The 17,951-nt window shown below is 40.2% G+C and overlaps 1 protein-coding gene and 1 long non-coding RNA gene across 2 annotated transcripts in view; one reads left to right on the top strand and one right to left on the bottom strand.

Moving 5' to 3' along the window:
- The window catches only part of ift81 (intraflagellar transport 81 homolog), a 24,203-nt gene continuing 6,252 nt past the window's right edge, over nucleotides 1–17,951 (top strand). Inside the window, exons 1-12 of the mRNA XM_034872380.1 lie at nucleotides 1–481; nucleotides 769–872; nucleotides 962–1,142; nucleotides 1,334–1,423; nucleotides 2,905–2,970; nucleotides 3,605–3,715; nucleotides 5,970–6,054; nucleotides 7,277–7,440; nucleotides 8,400–8,495; nucleotides 9,858–10,001; nucleotides 14,406–14,555; nucleotides 15,877–16,005. Coding sequence (XP_034728271.1) covers nucleotides 338–481; nucleotides 769–872; nucleotides 962–1,142; nucleotides 1,334–1,423; nucleotides 2,905–2,970; nucleotides 3,605–3,715; nucleotides 5,970–6,054; nucleotides 7,277–7,440; nucleotides 8,400–8,495; nucleotides 9,858–10,001; nucleotides 14,406–14,555; nucleotides 15,877–16,005 — 1,464 coding nt within the window. The 5' untranslated portion in view covers nucleotides 1–337. The remainder of the gene's footprint in view (nucleotides 482–768; nucleotides 873–961; nucleotides 1,143–1,333; nucleotides 1,424–2,904; nucleotides 2,971–3,604; nucleotides 3,716–5,969; nucleotides 6,055–7,276; nucleotides 7,441–8,399; nucleotides 8,496–9,857; nucleotides 10,002–14,405; nucleotides 14,556–15,876; nucleotides 16,006–17,951) is intronic.
- The window catches only part of LOC117945110, a 24,205-nt gene continuing 19,337 nt past the window's right edge, over nucleotides 13,084–17,951 (bottom strand). Inside the window, exons 3-4 of the long non-coding RNA XR_004656731.1 lie at nucleotides 13,762–13,765; nucleotides 13,084–13,254 (exon numbers count right to left, since the gene is read on the bottom strand). This is a non-coding gene — a long non-coding RNA (uncharacterized LOC117945110). The remainder of the gene's footprint in view (nucleotides 13,255–13,761; nucleotides 13,766–17,951) is intronic.

A 17,951-nucleotide genomic window follows, 5' to 3' on the forward strand; every position in this document is an offset into this window, starting at 1 on the left:
CCTGTTAGCAACCAATCCGCGACGCCGTTCGTGGTTTCCATGGGGCTGTTAACAACCATCAACCTCTGCCTTTCTGTTTGCTAGCTAACTAACTAACCAGCAAGTTGAGGAATTAGCAAGGCGAACTAACTCTATTGGAAACTTGTCTTTATAAAGTGTAAATAGTTGTTTGCCACCATCACCAGTATATCGGGTGGATTGATTTTTAATAGTTTCTTTGCACGTCGGTTTGCCTGTTAGTCGACGTCAGAAAGAGCTAACGTTAGTTAGCGGCTAATCCCAAAGACTCGTTAATTTAGCTAACTAGCTACTGCAAGCAAGTTTGGCATCGTTCAAAATGAGCGAACAGCTCAAATTGATCGTTGAACAGCTCAACAGGGACCCATTCAAGAAAAACTTTAACCTCATCACGTTTGACTCCCTCGAACCGATGCAGCTGCTACAGATTCTGAATGATGTTCTGGCTGAAATAGACCCAAAGGTGGGACGTTAGCTAGCTAGCTAGCTTCTACGTCGATTGCCCAGGCTGTCTCAGTGCAAACAAGGCAGAATTTTGTATGCTATTAGCCTGTGTGTGGTGTTCTTGAATTAATCTGAACGTTAAGTAATTTAAATGGTAAAAAAAAGTGAGATATTTGGGTCAGATCATCAGAAATGATTGTTTGTTTTTGTCTTTTCTGGGTTGTTGTGTTTTACATATTTGTCTACTGACATGGACCTGTGTGTCTAAAATAAAATTGAGTTAACTCTATTTACTCTTGTCTTTAGCAAGCTATAGATATCCGTGAAGAAATGCCAGAGCAAACCATAAAGAGAATGTGTGCTCTGCTGGGGATGCTGAAATATAAACCTCCTGGCCACCTCTCTGATGTGTAGGTATTCATTGAGAATTGAAAAAACCTCACCTCTTTTAGTGAAACACCTTTTTTCATGCCTTGTATTCTCTGGTTGTGTCATGCAGGAGTAGCTTCAGACAGGGCTTGGTGAGTGGCAGTAAGCCCGTGGTCCACCCAATCCTGCACTGGCTGCTGCAGAGGCTCCCTGAGCTGAAGAAAAGGGCTTATCTGGCTCGCTTTCTGGTCAAACTGGAGGTGCCTGCGGAGTTTCTGCAGGATGATGTTATCAATGACACCTTTCACCAGGTTTGGTTTTTAATGTATTACACATCAGATTCCTCCCAGAAAAAATGTTTAGCCTGATGGCAAGTGTCTATTGTTTGACGAGGGCCCGGCCGTGGACAGTGACATACTGATGGCAGCATTAATGTAAAGTCCAATAGTTTATGTAATAACGAGGCATGGATGCATTAATGTTTGGGTTACTGTGTTTACAGTACGAGGAGCTGGTGGAAGGTTTCAAGACGTATCACAAGGATTGTGAGCTGCTGAGGACTTCAGGCTTCTCCACAGCAGAAATCAGAAGGGTGAAAACATACTCAATGGCACCACAATCACTTTTTGTCAGAAGCTATTAATGGACTGTTTTTATATAGCGCTTTTCTAGTTTTAACGACTACTCGAAAGCACTTTCACTCTGAACCATTCACGCACGCCACTTGCTCAGTTAAACATTCACACACATTTACACTCCGATGCCCACTGTCTTGCCCAAGGACACTTCAACATGGGACTGCAGGGATGAAACTACCAACCTTCCGATTGGCAGGCGACTGCTCTACCATTGAGCCACAATCCTTTCCTTAGTGTTAAAAATGTCACATATAGGGATTAGTGATGTAACAATACACTCAACTCCCAATTTGAAAAACAGGATTTTAAAGTGCTCATATTATGCTTTTGGGCTTTTTCCCTTTCCTGCTTTGTGTTATATATCTTTTTTGTGGATGTAATAGGTTTACAAAATGAAAAAGCCCAAAGTCCATCCCAAAAGGACTTACCATATCCAACTGAAAACACTGTTCACTAACTGGTCCAAACACCTCTATTGTAGTCCAGCCTTTACTTCTGTGATGAACCTGCATCACTCTGTAACACACGTTATAATGCTCGCTTAGCTGCTAGAGTGGCACGCCCTCATACTCTGCCTCTGACTGGCTAGTAGTGTGATGCCTCACTCTGTAGCTAAAACAGAGTATCTACACACAGGTTAAAAAAGAAGATCTGCAGCAGTGTGCAGTACAACACATTTATGCTGTTTGCTGAAAATGAAACCATGTAAACCTATTCTGATATAACCTCTAAATACAGTAGGGCGGCCTCTAGCTCACCCTGTAAGAGCGTGCGCTCCATCTTGGCTGAGTCCTTTGCAGCGGCCCGGGGTTCGAATCTGACCTGCGGCCCTTTGCTGCGTGTCATCCACCATCTCTCTCCCAACCTTTCTGTCTATCCAATATCACTATCTAATAAAGGGAAAAAAACGACCCCAAAAAGAATCCAAAAAAAGTCTGAATACAAATTCACCTGTGGAGCGTGCGCACCATGTACAGAGGCTCGTTTCTTGCTGCAGCGACCGCGGGTTCAACTCCAACCTGTCACCCTCTGCTGCATGTCCTTCCCCTTTCTCTCTCACCTTTCATGTCTAAGCTTTGAATTGATAAAGGCGACTGAAATTGTATTTTGTCTTAAATAAAAAAAAAAAAAAATCCGACATCAAAATAACTAAATAAATGGGAAGGAAATAAATCGGAAATCTCTATAAATAGATAAATTCAAAACATGTAGTGATGTCTTAAGTCAAACAAGTTAGATTCAAAAGTAGGTCAGTTCATTGGAAAATTTGATCATTTGTTTTTGATCTTAACCGGTTGTAATCTTTACACATTTTACAACATCAACATTCATTTGTTTTTCAGTTTTAACGATAAGAATTATATGATAATTGACCTTCTGAAGCTTAGTTGATATACTGCCCTAACGTAATCCCGGCTCTTTTCTCCAATAACAGGACATCAGCGCGATGGAGGAAGAGAAAGACCAACTAATCAAACGTGTGGAGCGGCTAAAGAAGAAGGTAAGGGAGACTGTCTCTTCTGATGCTTAAAAGGCTTAAGGAGGAATGGAAGGAATGAAACATGACCCCGGACGTGTATTATCAGCTTCTCTCATAGACCTTACAGGGATCTGACAGGCTACAAAGCTGTCTTAACAAGGCTGTCTTAACAACACTGTTAAGTAATGGGTGTTGATTAAATTGGTCTTATTTGTAGACCCTGTTAAAAGGTGAAACCTGACTGTTATAGGCTTTTCCCTACCATTATAAGTCTTAGGTGGAGCAACTTGGCTGAGTGAAAGTGAAGTGCGGCAAAAAAGAGCCAAAAGCAGCATAGAAAGCACCAAAAATGTTGATAAAAACATCAAACTAACTAAAAGACTTTTCTCAGATCTAATCATTTTAGTTGGACTTCTTTAGCAAGCTTTGACTTTAAGCTTTGTGAGTGTATTTATTTTATTATCTGCTCTAAATTTTCCAAAGTTTTAGACACAGGTATGGGGATAATAGTTGTCCAGACCCCGCCGCCAAACACACACACCTAAGTCTTCGATAAACTCAGGGAAAGTACTGTGTTAGAGGTGCTTGGTTATATCTGCCGACCACGTGATGTCCTGCAGTCGGACCTTGTCATATTAACTTGTTGATCCACTAGGTGGAGTCTGTGTCCAACCATCAGCGGATGCTGGAACAGGCCAGACAGCTGCGAGTGGAGAAGGAGAGAGAGGAGTCGCTGACTCACCAGAAGCAAGAACAGAAAAACCAAGTAAATGCTTCTGATTAATTGTGGTTTGTCATTCCATTTGCTCCCCTTGGTATAATTTACTAAGACATCAGAGACCAGTTAAACAAAATGTCCTCTATCCTTTGGAGGACTGAGAAGACAAATGAACATGTAATATCTCAGGTGTATTATTTACTCACAGGCTTAAGTCTGGTTAAGGCTTCTGCGTTAGGTCAACGCCATAGCCTGACATGCACCTCATCCTACCATTGCCAGATATCACAGGAGAGACACTCTGCCTCTAGAGTCGGCACTCGTTCTAAAGCTAATCACTGTCACTCCCTCACTCGCTCTACCACATACTTCCAATACACACACACACACACACACACACACACACACATGACGGCCCTGCTATTTTCTTAAAGAGATTGAAGCACACACATGAAGGCACAATTTTAAACCTAAGGGGCCCCATTTATAACACTGTGTGGCGAATTTGCGTCAGAAATGGCGTACTGACAAAACATGGGACGTGAGTACACACAGAAATATTCTGCATGCACGTCCTACAATGGTTTTCCTTTGTGAATCATAATCAACTCTAAATGTGGTGAAGCTTTGGCGGCTTCATGTCACGCCCATAGTTGCAGTTCCCTGACTTAAATAGTCAGTGAAATATCCATTCCTACTGACGCCATGAGCAGAGAGCAAAACAAAACAAAGGACTTTGACTCAATGTGAAGAAAGTTTTTTTTCCACGGGACACCGGAGCTGACCTCCCTTAAAGGGTGACAGGCACAGCCTGGTTTCTCAGTGTGTTCCTCTGTAACGCTGGGCCCACAACAGCAGAGATCTAACAGGACAGCTCGAGGGAGTCTGAGGCCACTGGTCCTCGTTTGCCAGCAAGTCTTCTTGCTGTTTGTCTCCAAAACCAGCCATTGTGCATCATTACACAGGCATGCCTTTTTATGCCCATCAAATGTTTTATTTTTTTTAAAGATTATTTTATGGGGCATTTTAGGCCTTAATTTTCATAGGACAGATGAAGACATGAAAGTGAAGAGAGAGGAGAAATGACATGCACAAAAGGGCACACAATTAATCAAATTGTAAACGACAAACCGTCCTACCTAAGAGCATGTAATTAGTTAAACTTTACGTACGTAGGCTATGGCAAAAGCTCTGCGTGGAGCCTCCGTACAACTATAAATTGCTCTTTACGATTATGCCCTCACACTCTAAGATCGTTTGGCACTTGTTTCTTTTTGTATATAAGGACTTAAAACAATCACTTCATCAGTTAGTTGATCACCAGAAAATAATATGGGGCAACTATTTTGATAATCATTTGAAGGGTTTTTCATGTACAAATTGAAAAAAAAAGCCATTATTCTACAGTTATAGCCTTTAGTATCTTTGGGTTTTGGACTGTCGGTCAGAGAAAATAAGACATTTAAAGACATCACGTTGGTTTCTGAGAAGTTGTGATGGGCATTTGTTTTTTTGTGTGCTTTTTTAAGATTCATTTTGGGGCATTTCCGGCATTTAGTCAGGACTGGTTAGATATGAAAGAGGAGAGAGAGGTTGAAGACATGCAGGAAATTGCCGCAGGTGGGATTTGAGTCCTTGGACTCTGCGTTGAGTAATATAACTCAACGCAATATAAGCCATATAACTAATATAAGCCTGTATAGGCACGCTCCAGATACTGAGCTACCTGGGCGCCTGTGACGGGCATTTTCTCCTACTAATTTATGACATTTAATAGACTAACGATTATCAATTACTCAAAAAATAATTGGCAAATTAGTTGATGATGAAAATAATCTGTAGCAAAATTGCAGCCCATAATAATCCCGCAGAATTACAGCTTTCAAAGGATTTTAATGTTGCTTTGGAAGAACCAGGTTGTGTCAACAGTCAGCTTTCAAATATTTGTATTAATACTTTTATTAAGGTATGTTGACTAGAGCTAAAACTAACAGTTGAGTAGTCAGAAAATTAATTGGCAGCTATTTTCATAATCACTTAAATCATTTTTAGAGCCAAAATGCCAAAGAAGAAGACTTTACCTGGAACTCTGGGGAAACCTTGTAAATTCTTTACTATTTTCTGACATTCCAGAGACCAAAGAGTAAATCTACCTATTAAGAAAATAATAAAAATGATTAATCACTAATGAAAAATAGTTGTTAGTAGCAGCCCCAATGTTAAACAAATTACTTATCAGTGGGTAGTGAATGTTAATGTTCCCGCATTACCTGTGTAAGCAATCCTTTCTGTGTGTGTTCAGCTGTTCCAGGCCGAGCAGAGACTGCAGAGATCACAGCAGCAGTTGAAGGATGTACAGCAGGCTGCAGCAGATGCCAACCCAGAGAGTGAGTAGCCGTGTCCAGCTGTAGCCTCTGCAGGGCATAAATGGAGGGGAAGTTCAAGGACACTGCAGAGCGTTAGGAGGTCTCTCAGCTTTCATCTGTTGAGACCCTTCAATTATACTGATCTTTGAAGTGCTATAATAGAGCTTAGCTAATGTTGACATTGTGTCCGTATCGGGCTCTTCACTCAGAGGAGAGATTTACACATTTACAGTTTCTAAAATGACCCTTGCAGTGCAGACGTGGGTGGATCCTGCACAATTAAACAACAAACAAACAAACAATGAATTTTTCTTGATTACTTTGTTTTTGTGCTTATTAGGAGCCCAAATCACAAATAACATTTAGATTATTGCACAGTCCTAAACGGGGTGCCGTTCAGCATGACAAAATGGCTTTCAACAATTAACTTCTGTTTTAATGTCAGCACACTTTAAATAAGATATTAAGGGTGCGTTTTTTCATGTGTTTAGTAGGTTTGCATGTATAAAAGTACTGTACTTAAGTACAACTGTTGAGGTACTTTACCTGAGTCTTTTCTTTTCATGCCACTTTCTACATCTACTCTACTACATTTTCAGAGAGAAATATTGCACTTTTTACTCGACTATATTAATCTGACAGCTTTAGTTTCTAGTTACATTACAGATGAAGCTTTTTGCACACAAAACACATTTAGTTTATAAGACAAGATGTCTTATTATAAATGAAACTACCCAACAATATATAGACCTACAAGTCCAGCTGAAATGATTAGACCATTAAATGCATAATTGATTGTCAGATTTTCAGATGATACTTACTTAATTTTACTTATATAACATTTTTAATGCAAGGACCTTTTCTTATAACAGAGTGTTTTATAGTGTGGTATTAGAACATTTACTTAAAGGGTAACTACCGTTTTTTTTTAACCTGGATTTTTTTTAATTATGTTATTGTGTCTAACTGACTGATGGGGAAAACAGCCTTTGACATTGGTCCTGTGTTAAGCAAGATTGCTGTAGTTGGCAGCAGCAAAACAAGCTAGCAATCTCGCTTAATAGTGGACCAAGATTGTTGTTCTCATCAGTCATTTAGACACAAAAATATAGGAAAATAAAGTTGGAAAAAAACCCGTAGTTACCCCTTAAGTAAAGGATCTGAATGCTTCTTCCACCACTGCTGATAGGGTTTCAAACAAATTACTCTAAAAGTGTTTAATTAAATGATCCATCTCTTCCAGACTTAATGAAGAGGCTTGAAGAGGAGATCAAGATCAACTCCTATATGGTCTCGGAGAAACTCCCCAAAGAGCTGGAGGGTATGCGGCGAACAGTGCAGTACCTGCAGAAAATATCATCAGAGCCTGCCATGGGCCAGGCCGATCTCCAGGAGCTGGAGGACCAGGTCAGGACTAGGATGTGGTGTTAAGTCGGTATATCTCCATCAGGGCTGGGACCAGAATGCTTTTGTCCCGATTACATTAATCGTACATTAATTACGACTCGATAGTATTTAGTATTGCAATTTTCTTTCCTTCTTTAACAAAAACAAAACTTGAATAATACACTTCTAGAGACAATGGCCCTCATTTATCAGCCTAACATAAAAACCAGCTCAGATATGAGCGCAGAAATTATCTCACAACAGGCTTCACGTGGGATTCAAGAAACGTTCGTATCACACCAATCAGGGTGTAAGAATGGTCAAAACGATCTTGATTTAAATATCACGCTCCAATATATTCTCGCTTTTGAGGCCTCACTCCTACAATTTACGACATGGTCAGACGTAACCCGGCTAAGAAGCGGCATTTTTCAGAGGTGGAGATTGAAACCCTGACATCTCAGGTTCATTTGCACTAATGTAAGTAATATATGGCAGCCTGAAATCTGGTATTGAAGGCTGTAGAACAACTTTAATAAAGCTTTAAAAAAATTAAATGCGGAATGGAAAGAGATTCTTGTTGCTGTCAACAGTGTTGCCGTAGTAAATCGGACTCCAACTGAAGTTTATTTAATTTGTACATCCTTGACATGTATACTCCTTAGTTAAGAAGTAAACGACATGTACTCAGTGCATTTTACGGTCTGTTTTGCTGGAAGCTGATATGATGTAGTCGCCGTTGGCGTTACCGTATAAACAGAAAATATTTAGCTGAATCATTAGGAACTAAAAAATATTAATTCTGGGGAAAAATGTATTGATTTTTAAAAATCGTCACAAAAAAATCACAATACACATGCGAATGGATTTTTTCCCGCAATCCCTCCCTCTCCATATATACATTCTCATGTGTTAGTCTCTGAGTGTTGTGCAATTGTATGTTGTATCTGTTCACAGATTTTGGTTGTATCTGTTCACAGATTAAAGAAGTGGATTCTCAGATAAACCAGCTGATTGAGAAGAGGATGATGAGAAGTGACCCCATGGATGACAAACTGACCCTTTACAGACAACAGGTGTGGAACTTCTTTTATGTCTTACATCTCTTTGTCTATTGTGTCCTCAGTGAACTGGACCTAATGGGTGCAGACTGTGATGCTGTGTGATGTTCATCTTTGCTGCCCTTGTGCACAAGATAAACAAAACAGGGACAAAGTGGTGGTCAAAGAGTCCATAGGGGACCTTTCAGGTTACAAAGATTCACAAGTAGGTTTATCCAGTTAGAGAAAATTATGGCATTGATTGATATTGTATTGGGTTGTTTATTTATTTGCTGACAAGACAGAAAAAGAAGTGCACAGGTCATCTTTCTTTCCCATCTCCTCATGAAGGATTGGTACTCATGTGCTTTTGTGAAAGGCTTTAGGTTATATTCTTTTAGCCAATAATCTGTAAATATACTGTGTGTACTGTAAGTTGTCTGTTTTATTATAATCTTGACTATATGCAATTCAAATAGGCTTTTTATGTACTGCATATTAGAGCTGCAACGATTAGTCGACTAATCCACAAGAAGGTTTAAAGAAAAATCACTGGCTATATTTTCTTATAATCAATTAATCAGTAATCTTTCATGCAAAAATGACAGAAAATACAGCTTTCAGCCTCAGATGTTTTTTGATACATATGAATACTGCTTAGAATAATATCTTGTGTCTGATATGTTTTTTCCACAAAAAAATTCAAATATCTAGTTGTTTAAAAGAAAATCTACTTTACTCCTTTCCTCATTGGAAAAAAATCCATTCATTTCTGAGTCTGTTGCTTTTGAGGAGGAGAGAGGGGGGGCAAGGTTGAGGCTGGGGGTGTGGCCTTGACCAACTGCCACTTTGTTCGTTTGAAAGACAAGATGTCTCTCTCTCATGGGTGGGCCAAATTCTCTGGGGGGGGCAAAGCAGAGACAGGGGATACGATTTCAGATTGGCCCATCTGAGCTTTCATTTTCTCAAAGGCAGAGCGGGATACCCAAGGCTTAGTTTACACCTATTTTACACCTATCACCATTTCTAGTCACTGGGGGACCAAAGGCAGGCTTGGGGGACTCCTATTAATGATTTAAAAAACTCATAATGTGATATTTTCATGCCATGGGACCTTTAAAGTTAGTTTTAAGGTGAGCACAGATAAACCTTCCTCCATCAGCAGATTAATTTAAAAATAGCCGTCTAATGTCAAACTCTGCACAGTGAGGCTCACACTTTTTACGAAACAATTAGTAAAACACACTTTTGACAGTAAGGGGCCTTTCAGATTCCGTTCTTATGCGAAGCTTCTTTCTTGCACATCCCCAATGCTCAAGTTGCATTTACTCTCCCACAGGTTACCATCAGAAACTCTTTTGTCATGTTTTTATATCTAATAAGAAGTGACTCTTGCAGGCCTCCATCATCATTCGAAGGAAGGAGTCAAAGGCGGAGGAGCTTCAGGAAGCGAGGGAGAAGCTGGCTGCAGTCAAGAGGGGGCTAAGGCAGAGGAGCAGCCAGGCATCCTCAGATGGGGGGGAGGACATCCGGGGGGATGAGGTACGCTGTTGGAGGTTTTTCTTCACAGTCACAAAATAATGCAGTGACTAAATATCAGCCACCTCCTAATTTATTTGATAGTGTGTTGATCTTATTAGCCGGACAGATAATCTCTAAAAAAAGAAACATTTTCTGCATGATTCTTTTCCGACTCTCTTTTAACATCAACTACCGAAAGTCCAGTTCTATCTAAGCAATCGTCAATAGATTTGCAAACCTCAGAAAACACCAGAGGCTATTTCTGTGCTTATCCAAACACAGACTGGCTCACTGTCTAATTTTACTTATCCCTTTTCCTTACTCTCCCCCACATTCCCATACAGAGCTATAAATAGAACACAACAGAGAATAACCAGAACAAGGAACTGTACTGTATAAACTGCCAGTAAGATAGCCCTTTTACCCTAATCTTGAGTGTCATCAATCTTCTGATTTAAGGCAACTGGACACATTAAACAGACTTGGGGCATGAAACCTTTTGTCTATATTTATATCCCATGCCGAGGATGTACTCTCCCCATTTCAGAGTCACAGCGTGGTCCACTCCGGCTGACATGTTGACAAATACATCTGAACTATTGACAGGGAGATGGAAAACGTAATATTGTCGCACTTATGTAAGAAAGCATTGAGCGGTGCCTTCTTGTTTTTCCCAGGCATACATGAAGCTTACAGTTAAAGAGTTGACTATAAACAGTTTTGCATTGGCAGAGGAACGCTGATAGATGGGAGTTGTGCTGTGACCTAATGCACCGTGTGGTTTGAGAATTTTTATAGCCCGATGTTTGACGTACATTATTATCCAGAAGCATGTCTGAGATTACAACAGCTTTCTCCCCTGTGTCCCGTGGGGCTGCTGTCCCCGATGTTGTTCCGATGCTGACCCTGGCCTCTGACTTACCTGTGTTGGGTAAAACACTAGTAAATCTCTGTCATGAACATTTACAATGCTCAATGTTGCATTTTAGCATCAATACTTTATTGCCACAACAAACAGTTTCACATTGGGATAATTACCTAAATAAGCAAGTACACAGAATATAGACAACATTTCTAGCCTCTACAATGCTTTTTATAGTTTCTACAACATGGTCAAATCTTCTGACAAGTGTTCTGGGTTATGACATCACACAGAACTATAGGAGGGTGATGTTTTTGCAGCCAAAACAAAGGTTACGTTTTCACTATTTTTGGCAAATGGAGGAAGTGAAATATTAGTGGGAAAATTACTTTTAACATGTTTCAGGAAGGGAAGAGAAAGCAATCGTCTGAGCAATGCAGCGGAGGAGAAGTAACAAAATGTTCTTTGTGACACAACGACATATGAGATGCTGTAGAAATGTGGCCCTAATTCTTTTTTTCTTTTTTTGTAAGTGCTGCCAGTACCACTGGTATAAGACAGAAGCCCACAGCAACTGTTAATGTTCTAAATCAAAGCTAACAATATATTACAATTAACTGGAAACTGACATACCTTTACTGTAGGTCAGACTGAAATGGTGAGAGGGAGCGCTTTGTACACAAAGAGGGCCCTTAATACTATACATGAATGAAGTTGGAACTGGAAAATGTTGTGTCAAACACAGCTTATCAGACTCGTCCGTATTTTTGGGCCATCAGCCAAGGTGGAGATGATCACTTTATCAGAGGTATTTTCCATTCTGCTGGTTATGTGTCATCACATGCCACCCACCAACTGCAGAGTCTCTCTGAGTGGGATGACTACATCTGCTTGTCATTGGTTGACTAGTGATACAAAGCCATTTTATCATCCAGCTTCATCGCACTGGTCAAATTTAGTCTCACAGCAGGCAAGACACCAACATGATCTGAGTAACATTCTTGCTTTTTTGGTGCAATATTGTGGTGATGTGGCTACACTTGATCTTTTTTCAAAGGGGTGCTCTGCTACTGCATAGTATGTTCTACATATTTGGAGTTTATGCTGCACCATTCATGTTTCTCTAATGACCGGTCTTGATGCAAGTGTGTGTGTAGCACTGTATGTATGTGTATATGTAATCTGAAGTGGTGGTGTTGTGACTGCACCCTCGGCCAGTTTAACAGCAGTTGTTTTGGGGACACACTGTCGGGTACAGAACACTATGCAGTATTATTCTGCTGTGCTAATTCCTCTCTCAGCCATGTCTGCCCTTGATGTCCAAAAATACACAAAGAATAAATGTATACACACACACACACACACACACACACAGCTCCCCAAAGGACATGAAGCACATTCTATGATTTCTGGGGCTGTTCTCTTGTGTCCATGTTCATTTATAGCCACTCTTCATTGTGGAGGAGTTCCATCATGTCCCGACGGACACTCAGGGTGGGGAGTGAGTGACTGAACATCCACTAAAAGCAGTTCTTCTGCCAGATGAAGCTGTTTGCTGTACATAGCTGGCTGTGAATCTGAAAGGATCGAGTGACTGTTTCAGATCATGGCATGGCCCCTAGTCCCTGGTGTTCTCTAATCCCTTCCCTCCCCTAGCTCAACCCATTGTTTTCTCCTATCCTGCCATTCAGAGTGTTGCAGCTGTGCTGGACACCATGTTGTCAAATATAAACTCTATTGATGCTGCTTTCATTGCAGCTCCTAAAGAAGCATTTACATTGACTAGCTGGGTTGAAGGCACATGAACAGTGGTTTCACTGAAACCAACATTAAACATTGAATATGTGCCTTTTTTACATTAAAGCTGCTTTAATTAGGGCCTGAGCTCCGACTGCGGCAAAGGCCCTATTGAAACAGAAGGAATTATTATTGTTCCGGCAAATTAATCACTGTTTTGAAGAATTTAACATACTCAAACTCACCAAAATTGGCGGTTGCATCAAGTCTGGTGAAAATGTATGTATATTTAGGGCTTTGGGAATAGTTGCACAAATATGGCTTGCTAGCGCTCCCTACAAAATTTAGAAAATTGAGCACCTGCAGTACATTTAACGTAGACTCAATTAAAAAGTTTGAAATTTGTGCGGTTTTGTCCAATTCCAAGTCTTACTTTAACAAACTCCTCCTAGAGATTTCGTTTGATCAACTTCAAAATTTGGTCTGTGCCATCTTAAGACCTTAGAGATGACATTTTTTGTTAAAGAAAAACTTTCTGTCATAGGGCATGGCCTTGGCGGGGCGGCCATTTTGTGCGTTTCAGCATCGAAACAGGAAGTGGGTGTAACTAAAGTGTACATTGTCCAATTGGCTTGAAACTTTTCAGGATTCATAAGAGTCCAAACCTGAGCACATCTACAGGCTCAAAGTTTGGTTCCAAGTCATAGCGCCCCCTAGTGGCATCAGGAAGTAGACCTCAAAGTCAAGGTGCTATACTTTAACAAAGTCCTCCTAGAGATTTCATCCAATGGTCTTCAAATTTGATCTGTACCATCTCAACACCTTAAAGATGAAAAGTTATTAAAAGAAAAATGTTTTGTCAAACGATGTGGGTGTGGCGTGTTTGCCATTTTGAGCATTTATTGATGAACAAAGAAGTTGTTGTAAATTCAGTGCGTACAAATGCCCCACCACCTTCCATAATTAGTGACCCGTGTAATGTAGAGGCTTATGTAAAGTATCAATGAACTCCGCAGAGACCCCTATGCTTTGGCCACCCCCCCCCCTTTCACAGCTAATGAACTGTATGACATAGAGTCTTGTGCGAGGTATCATTAGTAACCCAACTGTACGCAGGGGCGCAAGGGCCCTTCCAACGCTGCTTGCAGCTTTAATCTATATTTAATATTTAAAATGAATTACATGACTATATGTTTGTGAAAGGGGTAAGCTACAGATAATAAGCACCTGACATCAGTTTCCCTCAAATCTACAGAGCGTTTTTAGCGTCTTTCAGCTTTTTTTTTTGGATTTGCAGCCTGCAAATATACTATTATGGTTTTTGTTTGTGTTTCAATTTTAAACTAAGATTAATTCTAAATCCACATGGAGATCTGTCCAATCTAAGTTTTCTGTTGCACAACTAAAACAACTTTTGAACGTTCACATGTTCCATCAAAGCAAGGTCTTTCCTGAGGCTATATGGAGCAGCTCTATCTGGTTCTTAGCGCCAACTGTGATGATTGTGATTGGTTTATAGAAATGCCAATAAACCAGAGCATGATTTTCTCTGATCTGCAGCACTGTGGAGAAAGGTCTGACAAAGACTATCTGGCTGGTTAACATAGTGGAGCATCTAGCAGCTTAAGAGCCAGATATGGAGACCAAACATAGCCAAAAGAAGAGTGAATATTGGCCACCAAATGTCAGGCGGCTAGACAAACAACTCCAAATAAATTCTAATGTGGTCGACATTCATTGTCTAGTATTCCCTTCTTTTACAAGTAATATCAAGTGTTCTTTTAATTTGAAGATAATTTTGGATTCTGTTTCTTTGTTCTTCAAAGCTGAAACGTTTGGTGGTGAAATTGCGCGGCAAGGGAACAGTAGTCAAGAAGAAACGCCAGGAAATTGCTGAGCTGAAAGCAGAATATGGAGTCCTGCAACGAACCGAGGAGATTCTCAGGCAGAGACATGAGACTGTACAACAGAAACTGGTAACTCTTTTACTAACTCCTATTTTGAACTTTTATGTAAGATACGCTGACTTTACAAATATTTACAGCAAATTAGGAATTGGATTTACTTGTTTCCTTCATATTAAAGGGGATACATATGATCATACTTGTATTTTGGGTTTTTCCTAAAACAGGATTACAATCTAAATATACCTCTATTCTGCCTCTGTCTGAAATGCTCTATCCAAGCACTGAAAAAGTGGGTTTTTCATGATATGTCCCCTTTAAGTCGTTTAAAATCATTTAGGATTCTACAGTGCAGTCTGGAAGTAAACATTTATTAAATTCACATATAAGGATTGGGCTACTACATCCTCATCTTTAATAAATCATTGGCAATTGACATTTGACCGCAACATTGATCTACCATCATGTGTTATTCAGTAAGCAAATCCATTTGAATTCAGTAAGTTGCACAATAGCACTTCAGGGGCCATTTAAGGTAGCATGAGTAATGATCACATCAAATGTTACATATTCTATGTGGACAGCAGAAATCGCATATCTTTCATTCTGTATCTTATCCACCCCTCTCCCTGGCCTGCACTCATGCTTCAATTCCAAATGTGCTGTCTTCACATGGTGTCCTCATTCACACAGTTTGTGTTAACAACGAAGTGGTAGAAGCTTCCTGGAATTGGCATTACGCCTCTGTGCGGTCCCAGCACCTGACATGTTGACAGGCTGTCTGACGCAGGCTGAGCTGCTATTTCTGATGGCGGCATCTGCTGCTGTGCCTTTGTCTGCATCCCACACATGATTTGTCAAAGCAATGAAACGTTTTCTTTCTAATCACATGTCTAGCTGGTGATCTAAGTGTCTGCCCCTCGATTTATGTGTCTTAGTTCTTCATGCATCATAGCACGTTTGTATTGGTCAGGGAGAGTCAAATTACAGATTTGATCAGTGGGTAGCTCTGTTCTAAACAGATTTTCTTTTGGGGGGCGGGGGGGGGTTTTAGGCCTTAATTTGACAGGACAGCTGAAGACAAAGGGAGAGAGAGGGGGAATGACATGCAGCAAAGTGACGCAGGTCAGAGTCAAACCTGGGCCTGCTGCGTTGAGGAGAAAACCTCCTTTTTTTTTTTTTTTTCAACGAAGTTGTAGCGTGTGGTATGTTTAAAATAATTTTCAAAAAGAAGTGCACTCAAATTGTAAAGTCGTCGACAGCACACTGGTTCATATTGATTTAGACATTTGGGATGACTCCCTAAGACCAATAATTTTAAGTGTATGTAACTATTGAATTTCACTGCTGAATTTGTTCATACACTTATGAGTTACCTGTTGTGTTTTTAAAGCAAACTATGGAAGCTGAGAAGGGCATCTCTGGCTACAGTAACACTCAGGAGGAACTGGAGAGGGTGTCGGCCATCAAAAGCGAACTGGACGAGATGAAGGGCCGCACACTGGATGACATGTCAACAATGGTAACTATACCAAGGAGTAATCCACCTGAAAAAAGAAATTATATTTGGTTCAGTAACGGCTGCCCCTGGCAACCAGATTGAGTCAATTGACTACCGTTTTGTGGCCTCTGGTTGCCCCAATTGGCAACCAGCTTTTTTTTTAATATATATAAAAACTTACAAAACTGGAAAATCTTATTTCAAAAGAAGTCAATATTTTATTTGGTAGTCTCCACAAAGTTTAAACAGTTTGTGTGTAACACATCTTAAGCCGTTGTGTGACATCTTTCCATACAAGCGTGTTTGCCGTGAAAAGTTCAATTTTCTGTTCACGTTAACACTGCGTGTTAAGCTCCGGTGCTAATAGGGCACCAGTACACAGTATCTACCGGACGGAATAGCAACGCGGTTTTCGGTGCCGCATTACGGTACCGCTCAAATGTCAGCGCTTGTCTCTGATTTTTCGAGGCAACAGAAGCATCGCTGACCATGGAACTCATGAGTCAACATACCAACAAATACCAACATTGATTGGGCAGGCTGTATATTGTGAATTTTATTGGCAGTAATAAGAGCCATTTTACCAATACCCTTGCTTCTTTTCTGCTATTGCAGGTCAAAACATCTGGTGCGAAAAGCCACATTAGCACATAGTGTCATGTAACTCCAAACATAACTCCATCTACTTTCAGTTTTAGTAGAAGTCTATTTAGCAAAAGTGAAACACCTGAGTGGGTGTGGCGGCCATTTAACTCAACTTTAAAGTTCGACTTTGATATCTCCTCTGTTAACATTGCTCTACAGTATACTGTCATTATAGGTAAATGCAAGGTAAATGCACATAATCTCAATATAGCTCACAGCTTCTACCTTATTTATCACCCTGTCATCCTTTTGTGTGACAGCCCGGAGGGAAACAGTTGCAAGGCCATGCTCCAAGCTGTAGTGAGTTTGCTGATCCGTTTGGCGGCTTGCAGATTTTGCAAACTGCAAATGAATGAGTCAAACATCCCTGGCTCCAACCTGGAAGTAGACCATTGCATAAGCACTGCTATAATGCTAAAATCTAAAATGTTTTGATGAATACGTACCAAACTGTACCTGAATTTTGTTTTGTCCTTGACATTCCACTTCAGGGATTGCTCCAGTCCTGCCAGAAATCTCGCCAGATGCATGTATTTTCGCTGATTCTGTTCTCTTTCTTTTTGTTTGTATTTCAAACTCGGTGGTTTTATAAGGACTAGGGTTAACTGCTTCTCAGATCTCTGCAGGGTAAATCCAGACAGCTAGCTAGACTATCTGTCCAATCTTAGTTTTCTGTTGCACGACTAAAACAACTTTTGAATGTACACATGTTCCACCAAAACAAGTTCCTTCCCAAGGCTATTTTGCAGCTGCTCTGTGGGGAGCTTAGCACTGCCCAAGACAATTGTGATTGGTTTAAAGAAATGCCAATAAACCAGAGCATGTTTTTCTCCCATCCTGGAATGCTGTTTGGACTAGCCAGACCCTTCTTCGCAGCGCAGTGGAGGAAGGTCTGGCAAAGTTAGACTAGAATATTGTAGAATAAGCTTTATTGTGGCTCTCCAAACTCTTTCACTGACAAGTGTTGATCAGATTTGTCAGCTTGCTCCCTAATTTCATCATCTCAGTAAATTATTAGTCACAGTCACATTACCTGCTGTTTTCGCTGCAGACTTTATTTTGTTGTTTATTTGTTTCACACATATCGTACAATGAAGACATATAAAATACATGTGAGGGTGTTGTAGAAACCTGTAAGGGCTTATATAAAAACCACAACCAAAGACATATCAAAGGTCAAATGTTGGCATACAAAATCACCAGTACATTTTAAGTGTTAGTGTTCAAAGGTTTCCTATAAAATAACGGTAGAATTATATTTTATAATAAAAAAGAGTGAAACAGAGAAACAGAGTTAATTGCCGTATTTATTTATTTTAGAC

The sequence above is a fragment of the Etheostoma cragini genome, chromosome 5 (assembly GCF_013103735.1).
Source record: "Etheostoma cragini isolate CJK2018 chromosome 5, CSU_Ecrag_1.0, whole genome shotgun sequence".
NCBI lineage: Eukaryota > Metazoa > Chordata > Actinopteri > Perciformes > Percidae > Etheostoma > Etheostoma cragini.